Source organism: Uloborus diversus, chromosome 10 (assembly GCF_026930045.1).
Source record: "Uloborus diversus isolate 005 chromosome 10, Udiv.v.3.1, whole genome shotgun sequence".
NCBI classification, from domain to species: domain Eukaryota; kingdom Metazoa; phylum Arthropoda; class Arachnida; order Araneae; family Uloboridae; genus Uloborus; species Uloborus diversus.
This window is the reverse complement of record NC_072740.1, coordinates 95757050-95777782: the sequence shown is the minus strand read 5'-3', so window position 1 is coordinate 95777782 and position 20733 is coordinate 95757050. Positions and strand designations below refer to the sequence as shown.

General features: G+C 31.1%; 2 protein-coding genes across 2 annotated transcripts in view; one reads left to right on the top strand and one right to left on the bottom strand.

Moving 5' to 3' along the window:
• LOC129231784 (hexokinase-2-like) overlaps positions 1–9272 on the top strand; it is a 45804-nt gene extending 36532 nt beyond the window's left edge. The window contains exons 8-10 of the mRNA XM_054866151.1: positions 3221–3360; positions 5616–5752; positions 7266–9272. Of these exons, the coding sequence (XP_054722126.1) occupies positions 3221–3360; positions 5616–5752; positions 7266–7346 (358 nt within the window). The 3' untranslated portion in view covers positions 7347–9272. The remainder of the gene's footprint in view (positions 1–3220; positions 3361–5615; positions 5753–7265) is intronic.
• Positions 9273–18375: 9103 nt separating this feature from the next.
• Positions 18376–20012, bottom strand: LOC129231860 (caspase-7-like). Its single transcript, XM_054866243.1, has one exon. It carries the CDS (start codon positions 19912–19914, stop codon positions 18871–18873), a length of 1044 nt encoding a protein of 347 aa, XP_054722218.1. The 5' UTR covers positions 19915–20012; the 3' UTR covers positions 18376–18870.
• Positions 20013–20733: the final 721 nt, after the last annotated feature.

Below are 20733 nucleotides of genomic sequence, written 5' to 3'. Positions count from 1 at the left end.
GTACAAACTACCATCCTAGGGGGGCTGAAGTATATGGGTCAATCTTCAAAAAGTGTAACTTTTCTGTCACATGCCTTTCACAGTAAAAACTTTAAGGAACAATTTAATTAGCACTGATTTTTTATTTCATCAAAAATATATCTATTTAATCCTGCTAACAATTTTTTAATAGTAATTTTTATTTTAGTACATTTTTGATTCACAACATGTGAATTCTCACCTCCGTGGCATGTCACACACCTTGTGTGACTGTTTATGTTACTTAATTACTTGTTTAATTAAAAGTATATATTTATTTATTGATTATTCCTTTCATAAGTATTTCAAATACTAATTGTTAAAGTATATTTATTTTTTTAATATTGTGTTTTAGTTTGTTTTAGTATTACAGGAAGTAATGTCACACAATAAATTCTCACCTCCATTACCTAAACATAAAATGCCATTCCTCATTAACACGTGACAGTAATGACATCAAATTTTATTTTCCATGATACAAGGGAGCATCCTTGTTTATTTTCAGCCATAGTTGAAGTTGTGAGATATTTGTCGGAAAACAAAAAGATACATAGATTTTGCTTGAAAAACTTAGTGTGGTTATTCTGACTTCTCACCTCTGTGAACTTGAATTGCAGGGATGTAAATTAATGTAAAAAAAGAGCTGAACATGTTTTCATATGCTTATGTGCAGCTTGTAGCAAGGAAGAAACATTTTTTCCCTGAAAAATGTATCGATTAGGCCTATATTAATGGCAAATTCCTCACCTCCGTGACAGACCTTATCAATGTTATTATTTCTGAGGTGAAAATAAATGGAGGAGAAATTCATCATCAATAGGTATTGTACCAAAATTATAAATTGCTAGTTTATCCTCAAATTTACTAAATACTATTTTTTAACATATATTTGAAACTACTAATTAAGCCGTACTTTAACTAAGAGAGCTTAATATTATATTCCCACTAATCATTAAAATAGCTGATTGCTCAATTAACAAAATTACTACTTTGATATTAAATTGGCCTCGATTTTTAAACATTAAAAGTTCTTTTTTTTTTTAAATTTCCGTGAACAGGGTATAATTTCATTTTTTTAATTCATGAGTAAAATAATTGGAACTTAGCTGGACCATTGTTTATGGTTACTTCTAGTAGGTAACACTTTCATGTAAGAACTGAAAAAAAGAAAACAAAAGGTTTCAAAATTGAAAAATATTTGCGTTCAAAAGTTACGTTTTCTGGAGAATGACCCGTATAGGCTTTTAGATGCCAAAATTTTCTGAAGCTGTTTGGGTGTTAGTAAAAATCTCTAAATCCGAATAGAATAAGGCACCTACTAGGACATAAGCTTTAAAAATTAATTTCATAAGCAATGAAAAGAAATAGTATTTCAAATATTTACTTGTTAAAATGATTAATGAGTTTAAAAGATTACTTTAATTGTTTAGATTTCATTCATGAACTATTTGAACGCTGTGTGGATTTAGTCATTACATCTCCTCCTGCTTGTAATTTCTACCAAAAGAAGTGCAGGAGCCCTATAATCCCTACAACTTATTTTTGCTCTTAAATATTGACCCATTAGTGCAAATGTTTCCGGATGGAAGGGGGGGGCAAAGGGTTTGTGTGTAATGCATTTTATAGGAAAAACAATAAAATATGCACAAAAATGCCGAATTTTATTGTGTTTCTAAAATTCAGGAGGGGGAGGGCATGTACCCTTGAATGCCCAAATGACTGGCATTCAAATTTGTATGACCCCTGAATGCCCTGACGAGCCTGCTTAAATAGCTGTCCATTTATGCTTTGAAATAGGTTTTTCCAGACCTGTGTCCAGATTTTCATAAAGGGAGGGGTTTTAATCTTACCTGGGGGGGGATTCAATCCCTCACAACCTTTATTTTTACTACAAATTGTCAATCCCAGTACCGCGTTTATGCACCTGTAAGTACTGCTGTTCCCCCCCCCCTTCCCCTAGAAGAATAATTCTGGCTGCTCAAGTGACCAAAGTATTCCTTCATTTTTCAGATTCACTTTTATCAAACCTTGTTTGTTTCTTTTTAATGTTAACTATGCGGTTTATTTCAACAAGTATTAAAAACTCTCCATGAATTCTTTTTATGTAAGAGAATGCATATCAGATTCTATGTTCTGAAATAATGCTTAGAACGAGCTTATTGTAGATGCAAATTACATTACTAAACATAATCACTAATACATCTTCATAGCTGTAACACATTCCGAATTCATCATTACCTCCTTACAATAAGCAATATTAATGCTTTGTATTGATAGATAATTCAACGGTTCTACCACCACAGTTTTTCCAAAATATTATTTCAGTCGGCAAAGCTTTAACAGTTGTAAACTACATAACATTTGAATGTTATGTAAAATTTTTTAAGTTATAAGAGAAAGAAATGCAAGCGTTTAGGTCCAACTGAGTTGGATTAGAGGGAAAAAAAATACAGAATTACTGAGTTAAAATTACAGAAAAACTTCAGAGAGAAATGGGGGGGGGGACGTTAAACGCAGGCTTTCACATTAAAGTTAATTTAAGTCAATCGTTTCCTTCATTTGACATACTTTTTTTTTTCAATGGGAGGGGTTTAACCCCTAAAACCCTCCCCTTGGACACGGCTCTGGGTTTTTCCATATATTAGGTAAGCAGCACCAAGAAATATCTAGAATGTTAAAATTTGCATAAAATTGAAGTGCAAGAGCTCAGCTCGTGTGAGTTCCTTTTCACATGAAACCTTTGTATTTTATGTATAGTGTGAAATGCTAGGAATACCTTTCTATAAACTGTTTAAAGTATTAGGGATATTCTAAGAAAAAGTAAAATCCACCCACCTAAAATATATTTTGTAGATTACTTGCAAAAAATGCAGAAAAATCATACTATTACTTATAAAGTTTTTGGTAAAATTCAAAAAATATAAATTCATAAATTTTTATTGTGCTTTAGAGAAGTTGTCACCCATTAAGTGCTGGAATGTTTTTCTATTTTAGCCTAATATATCTGCAGTTTTAAACAAGGTTTTAAAAAATGAATTGCTAAAATAGCAGCTTTATTTTGGGTAAAACTAGAGCCTAAAATACTGCTGATTTTTTATCATATTTTTAAAAGTTTAATGTTTGTGGATCAAATTTTGAAAAATATGGCTCTGTTTGTAGATATGTTTTGCTGTTCTGGTATTTATTTGTTTTTACTTTTTAGTGATCCAAGGCAGAAAAATACCGAAACAAGAACAGTGCTTGAAAAAATGGGTATCTCCGATGCTTCAGATGAAGACTGTGAAATTATGAAATTGGTTTGTGCCAGAGTTTCAACCCGAGCAGCTCATCTTGTTTCAGCTGGTAAATATTTTTAAGCATATATAATTAATTCCTCAGTAATGTAGCATCCAATGTCTGTAATCTCATATTACATGTTGAAAAAACAAGCTTCTCGTAAGCAATGAAGGTTGGGAGAGCATTTGTTATTAAATCATTTAGTTAAACGTGAATACATAAAGAGATTATTTATTCATTTGTGTCAGCACCCTTCAATCATACATATTTTGCCTCAGCGACAAAGAACTAAAACTTCCTTGTCAAGGAGGAGAAAACCAACTGATTCAGGAGGGATCGAAGTTCAGTCACAAGGGACCAAAACTGATGTAGTATCGCCCTCTCTGTGAACACTTACAAACATGTATTTTATTTTATGGAAAAACACAGCAGAATAATGAGCCTTATTGACATGATTTGAATTAAACATCCCAGTTATACTGAATTTATACACCAAAATCATTAATTTTGTACGGGTATACTTTATTCAAATAGTAACTGCAGTATCAGTCTTTAAACATAGTTATATTTAACTATTATGTAGTAACAAATTGCATTTTTTAACTTCCAACGTTTGGCTTTTTGTTTCTTCAAGTGACTTCAGACATGTGACAAAGGTGTGATACACACAAATGGTGTAATAATGAAAAAACTTGAAATAGGTAGCAATTGAAAGAGCATATTGAGGCATGTTTGTGATGCAACAAATATTTGCCCTTGTCTGCCCGTTATTTAGATATAAGATATTAAAATCTGCGGCAATTTTAAGAAAAGCATAAAATTTAAAGACTTGGCTAGAAATTTCTCTTGATCCATCGCCTGCATCAATCTACAAATCATGTGAAAAGATGTCTTCCATTTCTCTCTGAAGCTCCCTAAATTGGTCGACCTTTCTTAAAATTTTGGCTAACTTTAAGACCTCATATTACGAGAACGCAGGGGCAAGCAATTATAACATCCGTCATTGTGTTATACAATGCTCTTTCGATTGCTACTTATTTAATATCTTTCATTATTACTCTATTGTGTGGTTTCCTGGTTAATCTACTATGGAAGTTGATGTTATACTGTTATTGTCATATTCCTCCATATTTGCTTTCTATTTCTCGCCGTTTAGAGCCAATTCCTTCATTTTCTGTTTTTACTTAGTCAGCCTGAAATACTCTCATCTGTACTAAGTCTCTCAACCACTCAAGAGATTTTTTTTTTCAGAAAAACTGGCAAAAAATGATCTATTTATGTATTTGTTTACTTATTTAACAAAAAATTACCATATTGCTGTAAGTTGTGTAGGAAGGTGGGTGACTAGTTAATGGAGGGTGAGGTAATAGTTGTTTCTCATCAAATAGTGTAAAAATGAAGTGTTTACTGATAACTTTCACCCGTGACAGACACAGGCAGATGCATTGAGTGGTTAACATAGTCCTCTGCTTTTAGCTCAGTCTTGTAAAAAAACCTCCCACTTCTAAACCTATGAAGCATTATTGTGCTATATATCTGAGGCTCATCCTTTCCGGTATTTTTCTTTCAAACTGGTAGAAAAATTTATTTCTTGATTTCAACGTCGAGGGCAATCGCTTTAACAATAGCTTTTTAATGTTTCTGTCTCTTGTCATGGGTAGATTGCAAACGGTCAAGTGTACCGAATTACATACCTGAAAGGTGTTATGAATTAATGTCTACCTTTAACTATCTGCTGGGGTCAAGAAATTTAAAGATTAAAATGTTACCTGTTTAGGAGGAGAAATCCTCTTTCCCAATTTACCTTCTGTTTACGAAAAATTCACCAATCTGAGGGTATGTATGATTAAAGCATTTTTACTTTGGAAAGTGCATTTCTCTCCTTCCAAAACAACGACTTTTTATTATCCCTCCCATCACCCTTCACAGTACCATTTAACTGATGAGATTTTTAAGCTTCCTTTTACTTGTAATATAGGTTTTGCTTTGAACTTATCTTTTGCCATTGATATGATTTTCGTAGATTTCAGCTTTAAATACCGGATGCTATTAATGAAACTGTAAGAGCATTTAATTTGAGGTGAATTAGTACTGTGTGTATTGAGATACAGATATTAATTTATGTTTATTAAAAATAATCTTCTTAGTAGAATATTGATTTTTAAACACTTCATGTGGCATTATTTTAAATGTTTTTTCTCTGCTTGAACTCAAAGTAAAAGTAAATTTTTATGTTTTTTCTTTGAAAATGCATTTAAAGTTTTATTTTTTTACTATAAAAGATATAAAACTGTTTTCATATTTTCGTTTGCTTTTTCCAGCTGTGGCAACAATACTGAACAAAATCAAAAGGAATCACACAACTGTTGGTGTTGATGGCTCAGTTTACAGGTATCATCCACATTTCAGGGATCTCATGGAAAAGAAAATTGAAGAACTTACTGACCCAAACTATAAAGTAAGCATGAAATGTTAACTAATTTTGGAATTTAACAATTTTTAAAAGTAGAATTGTTTCTTTGTGAAGATTAATGAGTTTTAAAATATAATCTTAAGAACAACAGTACAGGTAAAAGCAACCAGGATTCTTTGTCTTGTTGTTTTTTGTCTTGTGTGTTAAAACTGCAAATCTCTCAAAGTACATCGCCAATGCTGGTGCACTTCGGTAAGACAAGGTCCAGGTAATGACCTCAAGTGGTTAATCTAGCCTGACTGGCAGCTAGCATATGCATTATTTCCTAGTTACTGTTGCTTTTGAACATTTACAAAAACTGATTTTTCTAAAAATTTAATCTTTGCCTTGTTTCATGGGGATGTGATTGATTATGTTTGCACAGTGTTTCAAATGCTTAATCCTACCTACATTTGAATAAATCAATTCATTTGTCATGAATTCAAATTTGGCATTTAGGGAGTTAGGAGGGGTCATTGCCCTTTGGGTTAGTAGTTTTCAGAAATAGTTTTAGTTACTCAAAAGGCAAAACATCCCCCCCCCCCAATCCTAGTTTTGAGAAATTCATGTATTTATATCGAGGTTTAAGCTGAGTTTAAAAATTCTTTTGCAAAAAAGCAAAAATCAGGCAAAAGTCTTTAGCAAAATGCTAAAATTCAACCTTGACGTCTTTGAAGAAATAAATGCACATTAAGTAAAATTTTTCAAAAATTTGAAATGAAAAACTCAGAATTGTTCTTAGTATTGAAGGAGAAATTTTTTTTTTTAATAACCCCAAAAAATTCGGGGGACATAATGCCCATTAAGACAAAATATTGTTGAACTTCATAGCAATTTATACATGTTAGCTAAGATTTATAAATATGATTAAGTTCAATATCGCCATGCTTGCTTTCTCTCTTGGATTGTGCATCTTTTTTCCCCTTTTTCTTATTATGTTGGAGCAAAAAAGCGAAAATGACTTGTTCTATTTTTGCAATTTGGATAGAATTTTCGCATTTTGGGAAAAATGCAACTGTAGCGGAAACCCTGATTTATATGTATGGAGGGGTTAGAAGTAGCATGTGTCAAAAGTTTAACAAGTTTAGTTTGGGTTGCTCTTTAGTTCCTATATTAAGTGTAAAAATTACCAAAAATATGAAAATATAGTTTCCACGAGGAGCACAAAAAAAGTGTCAACTATATGAAACTGATGCAGGATGTTTTTGGAAAACATTCCGTTGCTTGAGCTATGTTATGAATTCTTTCAACACTCTCATTCCACTATGACATATGTAAATGTGGATTTTTTTTTTTTTTTTTTTTTTTTTTTTGAGGTAATATGCATGAAGTATATACCTTTAGTTCCCCTCTGGAAAAATTTCAATAGTTAGACCTGCGCAAATTATAAATAGCCATCGCTTAAGCATTAATTGTTATTTTCAGCCTTGGTTTTTTAAAATATGTAATGCATGAATCATATATTGTAAATAATTCAATTTATTTGTTTTCTGAACTAAACTACTAAGTTTTTTCCTAGTTTGAACTTATGTTGTCTGAAGATGGTAGTGGTCGTGGTGCTGCTTTAGTTGCTGCAGTAGCTGTGAGAACTGTAAAGTAAACCACCTACTGAGTATTGATTGAGTTATGCCAAATGTGTGTAATAAAGGTGTCAGAAATAGAGGTTCCTTACAAGCATGATGAATTTCTCTAAAGAGAAGATAGTATTTTGTGATATTATTTTTTATTAATTTAAACTCTTCAGATGCTGCATATTTTTTATGAATATTTGCAGCTTAAGTCCAGATTAAACATCAGACAAATACAGTATTTCTTTACTTTTATTGATTCCATCCTTGAAAATTAATTTATATATGATTTCCTTTATTTAGCTTCTCAAAAAATCTGTCTACAAGTAATTTATTTGTTGCTTTTATTTTATTGAATGGTACTTTAATGTAAATATATATATATATATATATACATATATATTACAATATGCTTTTACATTGTTGTTATTGATAGAAATTTTATAGACATAGTTTTAAGATTTGTATTATAGTTATTTAAAATTTTAGGTGTACAGTACTTTTTTTTAGAATCTCATTTTTTTTTTTGCATATTTGTGATAAAATTGCATGTGGTAGTTTTAACATTTCATAATTAAAATCAATCTTTGGTTATGAATTTTTAGTCTTTCATTGTGTCATACATATGCTGGTCATCAATGTTCATTCAGGTTTGAAATATTTAGCAGTTGCTAGCATTTATCAGAGAAGAAATGCATGGAATAACTTTGATTTATTTTTGAACAAATTCATTTTTTACATCTAAATGCACATTTATCAATTATGAATAACTTCATTTCACAAATGATTTTAGATATATATTTCTGCAGAAATATAACTAGTGTAACAAATGTAATCAATGTAGTAAATCATGTGAAATGCAAATAAGTGATTGTTTTTAAATTTCGAATCTGAATATGAAAGTTGAATGTTATAATATTCATAACATTTTGTGAGTATTTTTACTGGAAGTAAAGATGTTCTTATCAATGTAACAGTTGTGATATTTATCTAATAGCTTTATTAGTTATGTTAAAAATACTTTGAATGAAAAATTTTGAGTTTGTCTATAGTGTACTTAAAAGCTTAAACAAAAAATACATGAACCTTGAATATTACACAAGTTTCATTACTTCAGTTGCAAAACACATATTGTACAACGATTTTAATTCTCATATTTTCATACTTCTGTTCTTGTTCCAAAATTGTTTTTGCATGTTCATTAACTTGCTTTTATATATATATATATGGTTAAAATAATTATGATTCATTACTAATGTATGAAGTTCCTGTAATTTATATTAAAGAACTCAAGTAGCATATTCATTCTCTTACATCTGCAGTTAACTGCTGCTTATGATTCTTCTTTAAAAACATATCTTTATTGAAGTAGTTTTGTGTGCAAAAGCTTTCCCTTTAACTAGTGCTGATAAATTTTGTGCATCAGATGTGGATTGCAGATGCCACAGAAAGATGTCCATTTTGTTGATGCTTTCTGATTTTAGTCAATTTAAAATGGAATAAATATTCTTCTTAGCTGTTACTGCATAAAACAAAAGAATGCAATAGATATCTAATGCTTCTTACTAAAAACTATGAATTTTCTCTTTTACTGAACATCCTGTTTCCCTTCTGAGTAATTCATATAGTGTGCCTTATTAGTTTCCAGCTGACACAAAATCTGAAGTAATGTTTTACTTGTTTAATGTTATTGGTAATTCATGTGTGTATGATGTTAGTTTATTATCTTCTGATATTTAAAAAAAATCAGAAGCGTACGTATGAATGTGCTAATCAATATTACATTGGATTTTCTTAATCATTGTTCTAAAAGAATCAAATGGTGCATAGTTTGACTGAAGAAGTATGAAATGTTACTTTGTAAGTATTCTGATCATTGTATCAAATATCTTAATGTGATTTTTGAAACCTTATCAGCAAGGATAAGTACAAGTTGTGAAATAAAGTTATTTGCTTCATCTTTGTCTTTACTTCACTGAAAATATTACACACACACACATATATATACATATATAGTTACTCGAAACAAAACAAGATATATTACGTGGACCTCCTATCAGACATAAAAGCACCAGTTTGAAAAAGAAAAAAGAAAAGCTGAACTCCTAGTGGATTGAAAATTGCTGCAAAAATAACAAGCAGAATGCGAATTGGATATGACAATGTTACTAGCATTAAAAGTACTTTTACATGCAAAAAATGAATAATAAAAATTAGGCAATTAAAAACTACCAATAATTTTTAAAAAAAAATGAAGAAAAATAAATAAACTCTAGAAATAAAAATGAAAATGGGCAGATTGAAGGTAGCAATAGTTAAAATAGCTTTTAACTTTCAGAAGAATAGAATTACTTTCAGGGTGCACAAGGATTGAAATCTAAAAGGCAGTGCATTATTTTTGCCACGCCTGTGTTAGATGTTTGTGTGTTTCCGAAACTATTCATTTTTCACATACGAGTTTGAAACGATAAAGATCACAAGAAATCTGTTTAAAAGTTATCCCCTCCCCTCTTTAAATTTTGGTCATAATTTCTCAACGGGTTTAATTCAATCTTAAAAAAACAACCGAAAGGCTTTTAAAAAAAACGGATTTCTGAGAAAACATTTCATTCCTGTTCTATATTTCCAGTTTGATTTCTTCATACTGCATCAAAATGTTTTGTAGGAACAAAGGTATAGTTTTGAAAACTGTTCAGTTCAAAGAACAAATAGTACGAAAATGACTGTAAAAACGATACAAACCCTTGAATTTAAATGGATTAAATACACTTTTAGACTCATAATAGTGCAATTTATTTTAAAGCTTGAAATCTTTGTTTATTTTATTATTCCATTAGTTTCATCTTAATGAGAGGAAGCTTGGACTATTTTGCTGCTCATATGTCATCAAAGTGAATATCTAGCTTTTGTTTAACAAATCACGAACAGCATCCTGTACTAATAAGCTGATATTGGGGAAATTTTTAACAGTGATTTAGAGCTAAAAATATGACAGTAATAAATACAGTAATACAAGGGACACTTGTTGGCCGGGCCCAAGCCTGATGGGGGCCCAATATTTTTGAAACTAGGGGTGAAATATGGAGGTAAACAATATGGAGGGGGCCCCGGAAAAGTTATTTGTGACGGGCACCAAAATTTCTGTGCATGCCCCTGGGCACTGTAGCAGAATTTTTTTTTCCCATCTGTGTCACAGGTTAAAAATTTAAAAAATAGCAAACTGACATTAGGTATAAATTGTGAAATTTAAATTGTCTTTGAAAAATGCTAAAAAATAAGATGCTAATGTAAGTACATGCTACCTGTAGATTATATCATAGAAAATGCAAAGTCTGAGATGCACGTGATAGTGTCATTGTTTCTGTGCTCGACTTCAGTGGTGTCAAAGGTTAAGAAAACTGGCCTGGGGTACTTAAATTTGAAGAAAATTGTAATGTCCAAAGGGGGGAGAGGGGTTGAATTTCAAAATTTACTCCCACATAAATATGTACTGCAGGTATGTCTTAATGAGAATATTGAATTCTAAATAATATTAGCTCGTGTTTTATTAGGTACTTCAAAGAAACTTCATTGAGTTTGTTTCTTGAAAAATGAGATTGATCGTAGTTTGTAGATTATAAACAAAGCTGCTAACATTTTTTCAAAATCTTAAATTAGTAGCAGAGTGTTGTGTGTGTTCGGGGGGGGGGGGGAGTAAAACAACAGTTAATAACAAATGAAACAGACACAATGAACAATTTACGATTAGAAACGTAAAAGTTCATTTTGAAAAATACTTAGCTTCTTGTTTTTTATCATTTATAATAATAAATTCATTTTGCTTATTTTAAAACAGATTTGGAACTTCATTAAATAACAAATCAATATTATCTAAATAATTATAATATGGATATCATCTGTAGTTACTGAAAATGTTCTTGGGTTACAAAAAAAAAGAAAAACTCTTTGCAAAGTAATCCAGTTGCAATTTACATACGAAATACCAAGTGAGGAATGGTAAGAACACAAGTGAGTGAACGTAATAACAGAGGCAGTTATTCAAATTGTTGCTCCGTAGATAAAAAAAATAGCAGGATAAAGACTGCTGTTATAAATAAAGAAGACAATTGATAAAACAGTTAACAAACAAGTTCAGTGCTCATCAAAGATTCAGCTATATAGACATGAAATAATTAAGCTAAAGTTTCGATTTCATAACACAGTTTTGATCGAAAGAGCACAAATACATAACTTTAAAAAAAAGTTTAGAACTAATTCGGAATGTAATCTTTTTTTCTTTTATTTTTAAAATCAAAATGTCTTTTTGATCAAATGATAACAAATAATGAAACAACAAAAGAAGTTAGTTTTTTTTCTGAAAATAAAGATGCTGTCCTATGTGAAACATACTAACATGCTTAGCATTCAAGACAAGTCTTGGTTACTCTTTATCTCCCCATTTTCTATCATTATATTTTCCCTTATAGGTCTAACTCAAGTCTAAAACCTTTTTCAGTAATTCACCTGCAGTGCCATTATAAGGAAATGTTTTCAAACTTCAAAGAATGAAAGAGAACATGTTTTATGAAACTACAGGGCCATGCTCTTTTAATTGATAATTGTAAATAAATACATACTAGTCGACCCATGCGGGACTCCGCACTGTTGCTTCGAATTGTTTCATGTGGCATTTCACTCTTTAAAAACTTCAAAGAAAGAATATTATGAAGAAGAATCGAAAAAAGTTAACGGATTAAAGTAAACGCAAAAAAGAAGATATGTAATTTGAAAACATCAGCAACAAAACCTCGTTAAATATAACGTTGTGATGATGTGATCATTGCTTTGGTTGTATGTATTTTCAATGAAAACATAAATATCATTAAAAGTGTGACTGAGTGACTCATGAAAAAGCAGTAATTGTGCATGTGAAAAAACGGGTTGTGGCAAATACAGTCCAGCGTACGTGAGCATCTGACGGAAAAAAAAAGAAACATGAAAGAGATATTTGAACGATTGAAGAGAAATTTGAACTTGCGCCATTCTAATTAACAGCATGACACTCCAATCAACCGAGCAATTGTGGCTTCGTTTTCGAATGCCATTCATTGAAGCAATGTGTAATAAAAAACAGCCAAAAAAAGTTTTTTGTGAGAAAAAAAAAGGCCATGCATTTATGTTTTGTCATTAGCCGGCCAGCATGATACGCTTTAAAATTATTTGTAAAACATGCGATTTGATTAAGGAATGAGGAAGATCTTGTGTAGCAATGAAAAAAAAAAAACATTCTAGAGAAATAATAAATTAGATTGAAAATAAGTTTTTATTTTTGAAAATTGATACAATTTCGCATAGCAGGCTGCTTTAACGGTTACGGCTAGAAGACCAGCACATGTCTTTCTTTTAATTGAACATTTAAAATTCAAAACCAAAACTAGTTGAACCGAGTTCCGTCGCACCCAGTCGTGCTGGGGGGCACGCTACGCGGACCCCCCGGATGATGGAGCCAAAGGCTAACAGCTAAGTGGTGGGGTGACTGCGGAGAAAAGTTGAACTGAGTCCATTTTTTAAGTGTAATTTTTCGAACATAGACAAAATGCATCCCCCCCCCCAAAAGCAGAGGAGTAGGAAATGATTTCTTACTAATGAAGTTGATAATAATTTTAATGTTTTACATCCTATTCGAATACAGTCGAATAGGATGTAAAAATTTGAATTCGTGGTAGAATTTTTTTTATTTTTACAAAGTGTCAAAAACTGTCATTAGAAGAATCTACATTTCAGTATACGATTTATTTTTTCTTTCTGAACAAAAAACTATTCCATTTTAGTGAGAAATTTTAAACCTGATACTGATAGTTTCGCTTACATTATGCTTTAGCTTTTTGACAGGAGCCAAAGCTTTAAAAACAACCGAAAAAAAAAAAAAAATTCTACAAATACGAATCGATATAGCTACATATTGCACAAAGTTTTCATAAAGGCAGGGAGCATATCAATCGCATCTATTTTATTACCTCACTTATTTTAATTATCGTTTTTATGTGTTCATATAATGCAGGATATTTGTCTAACTTTTTGATGCAGATCGATCAGGCCAGACCCGAACACTCATTCTTCTGGTTACCATTCGAACGCTCTGCCGATCGAGCTATTCAGCTCTGTTGGTCATTGCGCAAGTTACACTTATAAATTTAACCGAAAACCTCAGTATGGAGGTTTAAAACAGGTTTTTTTTTGACAGAAAAAAAAAACATTTTTTATACCGTGGGGCTATTTTTCGTCATTAGCTTTCACGATAAGCTTTAAAATAAGATGTAAATCAAAGAAATCGATCAAGAATTGAGGAAGATCTCGCATAGAAACAAAAAACAGGTTACAGAACTAATATATAAGGATTGTAAATTTATTTAAATTGGTCTTATGTGATCGCTTGATAACCTACCCAAGAGCAATATTTGAACAATGAACGATGTACAAAGTAAACGGAGGGGCATCAAACTAACATTTTTGCGAGGAGGAAAATTCAAACTTTACTGAATGATAAAACACGAAATTACATGCATATCATACATACGTACATAACATCTGATGAGATGGAACGTTAGTTATTATTAAAAAACAATTTTTAAAATTTAAAAATGGAAAAAGAATATGTTGCAATATTATCTCTGAATTTTCCGAATCATCAGGAATATTTGCCGAATAAAGATTTTTTTTTTTTTTTTGAGATCGTTGCGACGTCCCATTGGGGCTCCCCTGAATGTGAAACGTCATCATTTCTTCCTAAGCTTGACAATTTAAATGTTGGGAACACTTTTTTGCTTGTATTTGAATTTCTGCTTCTTTTAGGGGCGAAGGGGAGGCAGATTTCAAATTTGCATAGAGGCGGCATGGAGCTAAATTCGGCGTGACTATGAAATAGTATAAGTTGCAAAAAATTAAAACAATGCCTTTCATGCCCCTTTCCCCTTCTCCATACCTTTCATTCCCCTTCTACTATATAGAAAATTAGCACTTTTTTCTTTCATTTTATTCATAAAACAGTTCAGAAGTTTGAGTTAATTGGAAAGTACCAATTTTGCACAAGAAAATATAATAAATCTGGATCTCTTCACAGCCATTTATTAGTATAAGGCCCTACTTCATCTCTAAACTACTTATCACAGAGACCAGACTGAAAGAACTACACTTTGTGATGTCAGTTCTTAAAAAAGTACCATAAATCTTATTTTAAAGAACTTTAGGGTAAATGAGGGACAACAACTTTTCTGGAAAGTAATATCAAAATGTATGGGACGATTTTATTGCAATAATTGCATTTACACATTCATATGTTTACTGTAGCATTAAGATTTGTGAATAAAGTTTTATTTAAGTGCTATGAATTTTAATTTTGTAAAGTGATGGAGATAGGACATATAAACTTAAATCATGTCAACAATGAAAAAAAAAAGCCTTTAAAAACTTTTTAGTGCACTGTTTGAATTTAATAATGTTGAATGGAAAAATTGGGGTCTACCTAATGATTTCTAGGACTCGACAAATTCATTGGCAGCAATGGTTCAAAATTTTAGCCATCGGCGGCCGCTGCTAACTTGGAGAACACATCGGCCCATTGGCCTTGGAAAACACCTAAAGGCCGATCTATCGCCGATGATTTTTAAAAATTCAAAAAGAAAAAAATTTAACAAATATTTATCCAATTTTTACTGCATAATTAAAAGTACAGCATAGAAATAGGGCAGCAATGGGACCCACACCAGTTTTGCACTTGGGAAATATGCAGAGGTTCGGATCACTACCAAAATTTTGGCAACATGGCAGACACTTATCAAACACACACTTTGATAAGAGCTTTAAGAATTTTATGCTCTTTAGTTGAAATAATTAAAATATGTATTGGTATGTTAGTGGAGAAGTTTAGCACAAAAACGAGGTTCAAATTCGGGGGATCAACCAATGTCACAGGACAAAATTTCCAAAAATTTTCCTTCCCCCAACAGAAATCAAAAACTTTGATGTCTCCCTCATTTTATCTTAACAGTAAACATATAAATACTTGCATATTCTGACATATAATCTAGCCCTTATGAAGACTTTAACCCGAGATTGCTCGCGTAGGGTATGACATACCCATCTCTTCGCTTTCAATCAAATTTCTCCCCACCTTTTTTTTGGAAGTGGACGATTCCTTGAGTAGCTGACCCATAGGTCATAACCTTGATGGGGTATAAACGGTGGGGACATTCTAAAACTAGTTTCTTTGGAATTGACTTCTACGGGTGTATCATACCCTGCGCGAGTATTTCTGCTATAGTTCTGAACTAAAGCATACGCAATGCTTCCAAGAGACTTAAAATTAAAACTAGGATCTAGTGAAGACATTGCATTCCGTGCTAAAAAAGCAAAGTCAACGTACAAAAGCTGTACTGAAAACCCCAATATAAAAGATAAAAACCAAATTTGTGTGTAAAAAATGTGTCAAAAACATTTGCATGGATCATATGGCATGCATTTGCAAAAAAATGTAGAAATTGAATGCAAGTCTTTTAAGAAAGTATTTTATCGTTATACTCTTTTCTTTTATTTGCATTTTCAACCTTTTTGAAAAAAAAAAAGAACTCGAAAATGCTAAAAAAATACTCCTCAGGTATGAGATACCCTGCGCGAGCACTCCCTTTCATTTTGGTTGCGCGAGCAATCTCGGGTTAACTGTAGAAATCAGGGTTGGCAAAAACCCGGGTTTTTTAAAAAAAAGCACATGGACCCAGGGATTTTTGGGTTTTTTTAAATAAAACCCAAAAAAAACCAACTAAAGCTGGGTTTTTTAAAAGAAATTTGGGGTTTTTTTTAGGGAAAATGTGGGTACTTGTAGCATATTGTAGCGTAAGTATATGGACAAAGCACAAAAATTGTCTTGGGGTAAAAAAAGCTGAAAAATTCAGCGTTTTCTGAAGAAAAGTATAAAAGACAACGCAACCCAAGAATGATGAAGTTTCAGATTTTTTAGTTTCCATGATTATCAACAGTTAAGGCAAAGTTACTTCTCGAGTGATAAAATCGCGTGTTTGTTTTTAATTACTACATTTTTTTTTTTAATTTTACTTTATTGTATTTCATTTTGTTATGCAAAACTACTGTAGAACCTCAAGTAGTTTAAATCCCTTTTTACTGAATTCCAGCTTAATCAAGACATTTCCTTGAATTTTATGTTGCCTGTTTTTCTACTTCTGTGTACAGAGTAAGAAATATTAAACTTTTTTGTAAGATAATGAAAAAAAAAAACTATACATCCTATTCTGTTTTCTGTCCGACCATTTGTAACACCTGTTAATTTCTAAACAATATACCTTGTTTATTCGAGATTTGTAACGTGTTGGTTTGCAGAAAATAATTCAAATGAAAGCCTTTTAGCTAGAATAGTTTCCTCTGTACAGTCTACAAATATTGAGAAAATCAGGACGTGACAGGACTTAGTCAAGATAATTTGAGTTATGTAATTAAAATCTTTGGAGTATTTTTTTAATGGCATTAAGAGTTAAGAAATACTATTAAAGTTCAAAATTTATTTTTATGTCCATTGTCTGTAGTGAAGAACAAATAAAAAATAAGTTTAAATTGTGAAAGTATTTACATTAATTAATTTTTTTAAGCTCCTCAGAAAATTTAAAAAACCCAAAAGTGGGCTAAATAATGGGTTTTTTTCAAAAAATCCCATTGGGTCCAATCCGGCCAACCCTGGTAGAAATGCTCAATCATAAGAATAGTGCGGGAAATGCTGAACTCGGGAATTAAAATCCCTTAAAAGCCACTAATTTTTCTTTCTCATTTTTGAGGCCTAAAAATAGAATAGTTTTTTTCAGTGATCCTTATTTATACTTTTATAGCTCATTGCTTTAAAAAATGGTTGCATGCTGTAATTTTACTTTCACGGTAGCTTAATTTTTTTTAGGAATGAAAAAGGAAAAACACAATTACCTATCCTTAAATATTATATTCGACTTTTCCCCCTACTCTACTAGTATAAACTAATTAAGAAAATCATTTCTCCACGACTATTAAAGTTAAAAAAGAACCTAAAGAAAGCAAAATCAAGAAATTTAATTTACTGAATTTTAATATTCTTGACTGTTAAAATTTTTCTCAAAAACTTACATAAACGTAAGTTTTGTTTTTCTTTCAAACCAATTATATCTTTCAAGTAACTCTTCACTCATTTAGCCAAAATATAATTATCTTCTATTAATAATATTTAACAATATGTAGCTTCTCAATAAGTATATTCACGTTCAGTACCACTGCTAAAAAAGCTCTACACTTGGTGTAACAGCTGTTGTATTGTATCTGTATATACAGGGTGTAGCAAAAAAACTTGGGCAAGGTTTGCATCAATCAATTTCACTATATTTTCCTTTAAGAATAGCTGGCCATTGACTAACAAATTGTAAGTTTCAGGCATTGCTATGACAGTTTTAATGTGCTTTTGTATTTAAATCAAATTTATTAATTTTCTTAACTGAGATTTCTTTTGGTAGATTATTCTCTATACTTAGCAAAAGAAAATTTTAGATGCTGCATTAAATTCAATTCTAACATTGAAATATGTGCAATGAGCATATTATTCAACTTGCAAATACTAAGGTTTGGCTTATCATTTGATGCAAAAAAATCAGCTATTATATGCCTAAAACTCTTTATTTTAGACAAAAAACTCAATAAATATTCACAATCTGCTAAGACATAAAGTTTATATTTTGTAGGAGATTTAGTTCAGTGTAATCTTTGCTTGCATGTATGATTGGTCAATTCAGTCTTACTAAAAGCATATTTATTGATTCAGTCACAATACATGCAGTGGAAAATATTTATGGTTTTCAGAAATATGCTTAGTTTTCATATAGCATTTATAATATTTAAAAGAAATTCATGGTTGACTTTAGAATGAAAAATATATGAAAGTAATAAGAATTTTTATTGAACTAATATATCAAAATAGACGTTAAATCCATCAAACTCATGCATTATCTTTATGGCATCAAATAAATTATTCAATGTATATATGAAAGGAATTAATGATCAGTTGAAAATATGCTTCAAAAAAATAAAATTTCACACATCATTAAGTAAAATATTTTACAGCATATATTTTCAGTTTTGAACAAATATAAAAATACATAATATATATTTTGCTGAGTCAATATATCAAAATAAGTATGAAACCACTCAAATCCATGACTTATTGCACTTACAAATTGGTATGAAATGTTATTACACCATATATAGAATACATGCATAATTTATGGTTTGTAGAAAACATTTTTACATAAAAAGAAAATTTTGCATAACATTATGTATATCTTTGAATAATAGTTTGGTTTTTTTTTGAAGATATATGTAAAAAAATACATAATAAATATTATGTATTTTAATTGACCCCATGTGTATCACTTTCATGCATTGCAACTTTCGTAAAAATATCAATAAATAATTCAACAATACATACACAATTTAATATATAAAAATATAACTGTCAAAAAAAATTCAGTTTTCATAGTTCTCAAAACAAAAATAAAATTATTTTCCCTTGCAGTTGAACATAATTTTTTTTCTCAATCCAAAGCCCTCAGAATGAAGAACTTGCTTTTTCCAATAATTGGAAAGCCTCAAAAACATCTTTGAATTCACTTTGTGAATCATGGTTTCAAGATCTAAAGTGCGGTAATATTGGGTCAAGACTTCAATTAGATCTTGACAAAACCAAGTTCCATTATCATGATCTCGAACAGAAACTAAACGTGGAAGAGTTGAGTGAACTACATATACATCTGACCATGTAGGATATATGTCCCCAGTGAGCTTAACAGACTTAGAATCAGTTGATTCTCGAGGTTTTTTTTCAAACCCAACAGGGACACCACCATCTGAGTCATTACCTCTACATGCTTGGAAAAAGAAAATCCTAGGCTTGTCAATTAAACTTTCACAAGTTTCATTATTAAATAGATTGATAATATCCATTTTTGGAATGTAAACACCATCTGTACCATAAATATAATCAAGGTTGTCCATACTTGTACCGTGACTTAGTATAAAAACAATGCAGGAGTGAACGTCAGTAAAGTCCCTTTTGGAAAATTCCTTAAGAATATTCCACATTTTAGCAGCAGGAAGATTTACTTCTGACACAATGTCGTAACCTATTTTGCGGAAGATTTTAGAAAGTGCATCAGCATCAACATTAGAGCCTTCACGATCTTCTAAGTAAGAAACATCAAACTTGACATTATTGATAATCAGACAGTACCCGAGAGGAACGGAAGATATATCGTAGCAATCGGATAAACTGATAGCTTGAAATTTTTCAGGCAACAATGCGTTTTCTAATTTATTTGCTTCTTTAAAGTAATTTGCTTTTTTCAAGACTTTAATAAATTTCATGAAAGCTTTTGGACCTCTAGATGGAAGTTCCTCAAACAAATCGGCAGCATTACGGATATCTTCCAACATGACTGCAGTAAAAATTCGATTTTCTAATAAATACGGTTTTAACAAATCAACATCAATATCCAACAAATCCTTGCTATTTTCATCAAGGATTCGTCTGTGTTCTGGATCCATGAGCGCAGAACTGTTTTTAAAATGTAAAAGAAGAACTTTAACAAAATAAATCTAATAGAGAAAACTTCATTTGCTAATAAAGTTTCAGTAAGATCAGACTTGGTCACGTCGTTCCTTGCTTCTTGCTTGTCAAGTTTAAACTTGATTATGTTCGTTGAGATCGCAAATATTCAATGCATCCAACTCTTTCGTGTAAAAACCAACTTGATCTTGCATTTTCATTGGTTGAGGATATAGGATTTATCGAGAGCTTAATAGAGTCTCATTTACGCAAACTTTTAGGGTATGTCCGAATAGATTAACCGGTTTAGGGGTTGGTGACAAAAGAAGTGCTCTTTTCACATTTAAACTAAAGTTTTATTTTGTCATGCGTTTTTCCATGAAATTTGTGAGTTCTATGACCTGCTCAGCTCAGGATAGCAAAAAATGGTCTCTTTTCCATAAAAAAAAAAGTTTTATTGTACGAAGCGTTTTGCCGCACTCGTTTGTCTTGGCATCCGAAAAAGCGAGTGCTTCATCGTCCAAGAATTCGTCTGTTGATGATGGGTGTATGAGGTTATGCGCGTAGAAAACCACCATCTTGGGGTGTTCAATTTTCAATAGATTTTTTCTGTATTGACCTTTGAGGTCTTATGTCTTAGTTTTTTTGCCCAATTTAGGCTGTTTTTGAGTTCTCGTTTTCACAATATTATATATATATATATATATATATATATATATATATATATATATATTTTTCTTCCTTTCCATTTTCCATTATTTTTTCATGTTGCTGTTTCATTATTCTGCTAGTGGGGAGTAAGTTACTTCCATGTCCGA

Coding starts and splice junctions, on each gene's coding strand:
- LOC129231860 (XM_054866243.1), bottom strand. CDS start 19,914: ATGGATCCAGAACACAGACGAATCCTTGATGAAAATAGCAAGGATTTG.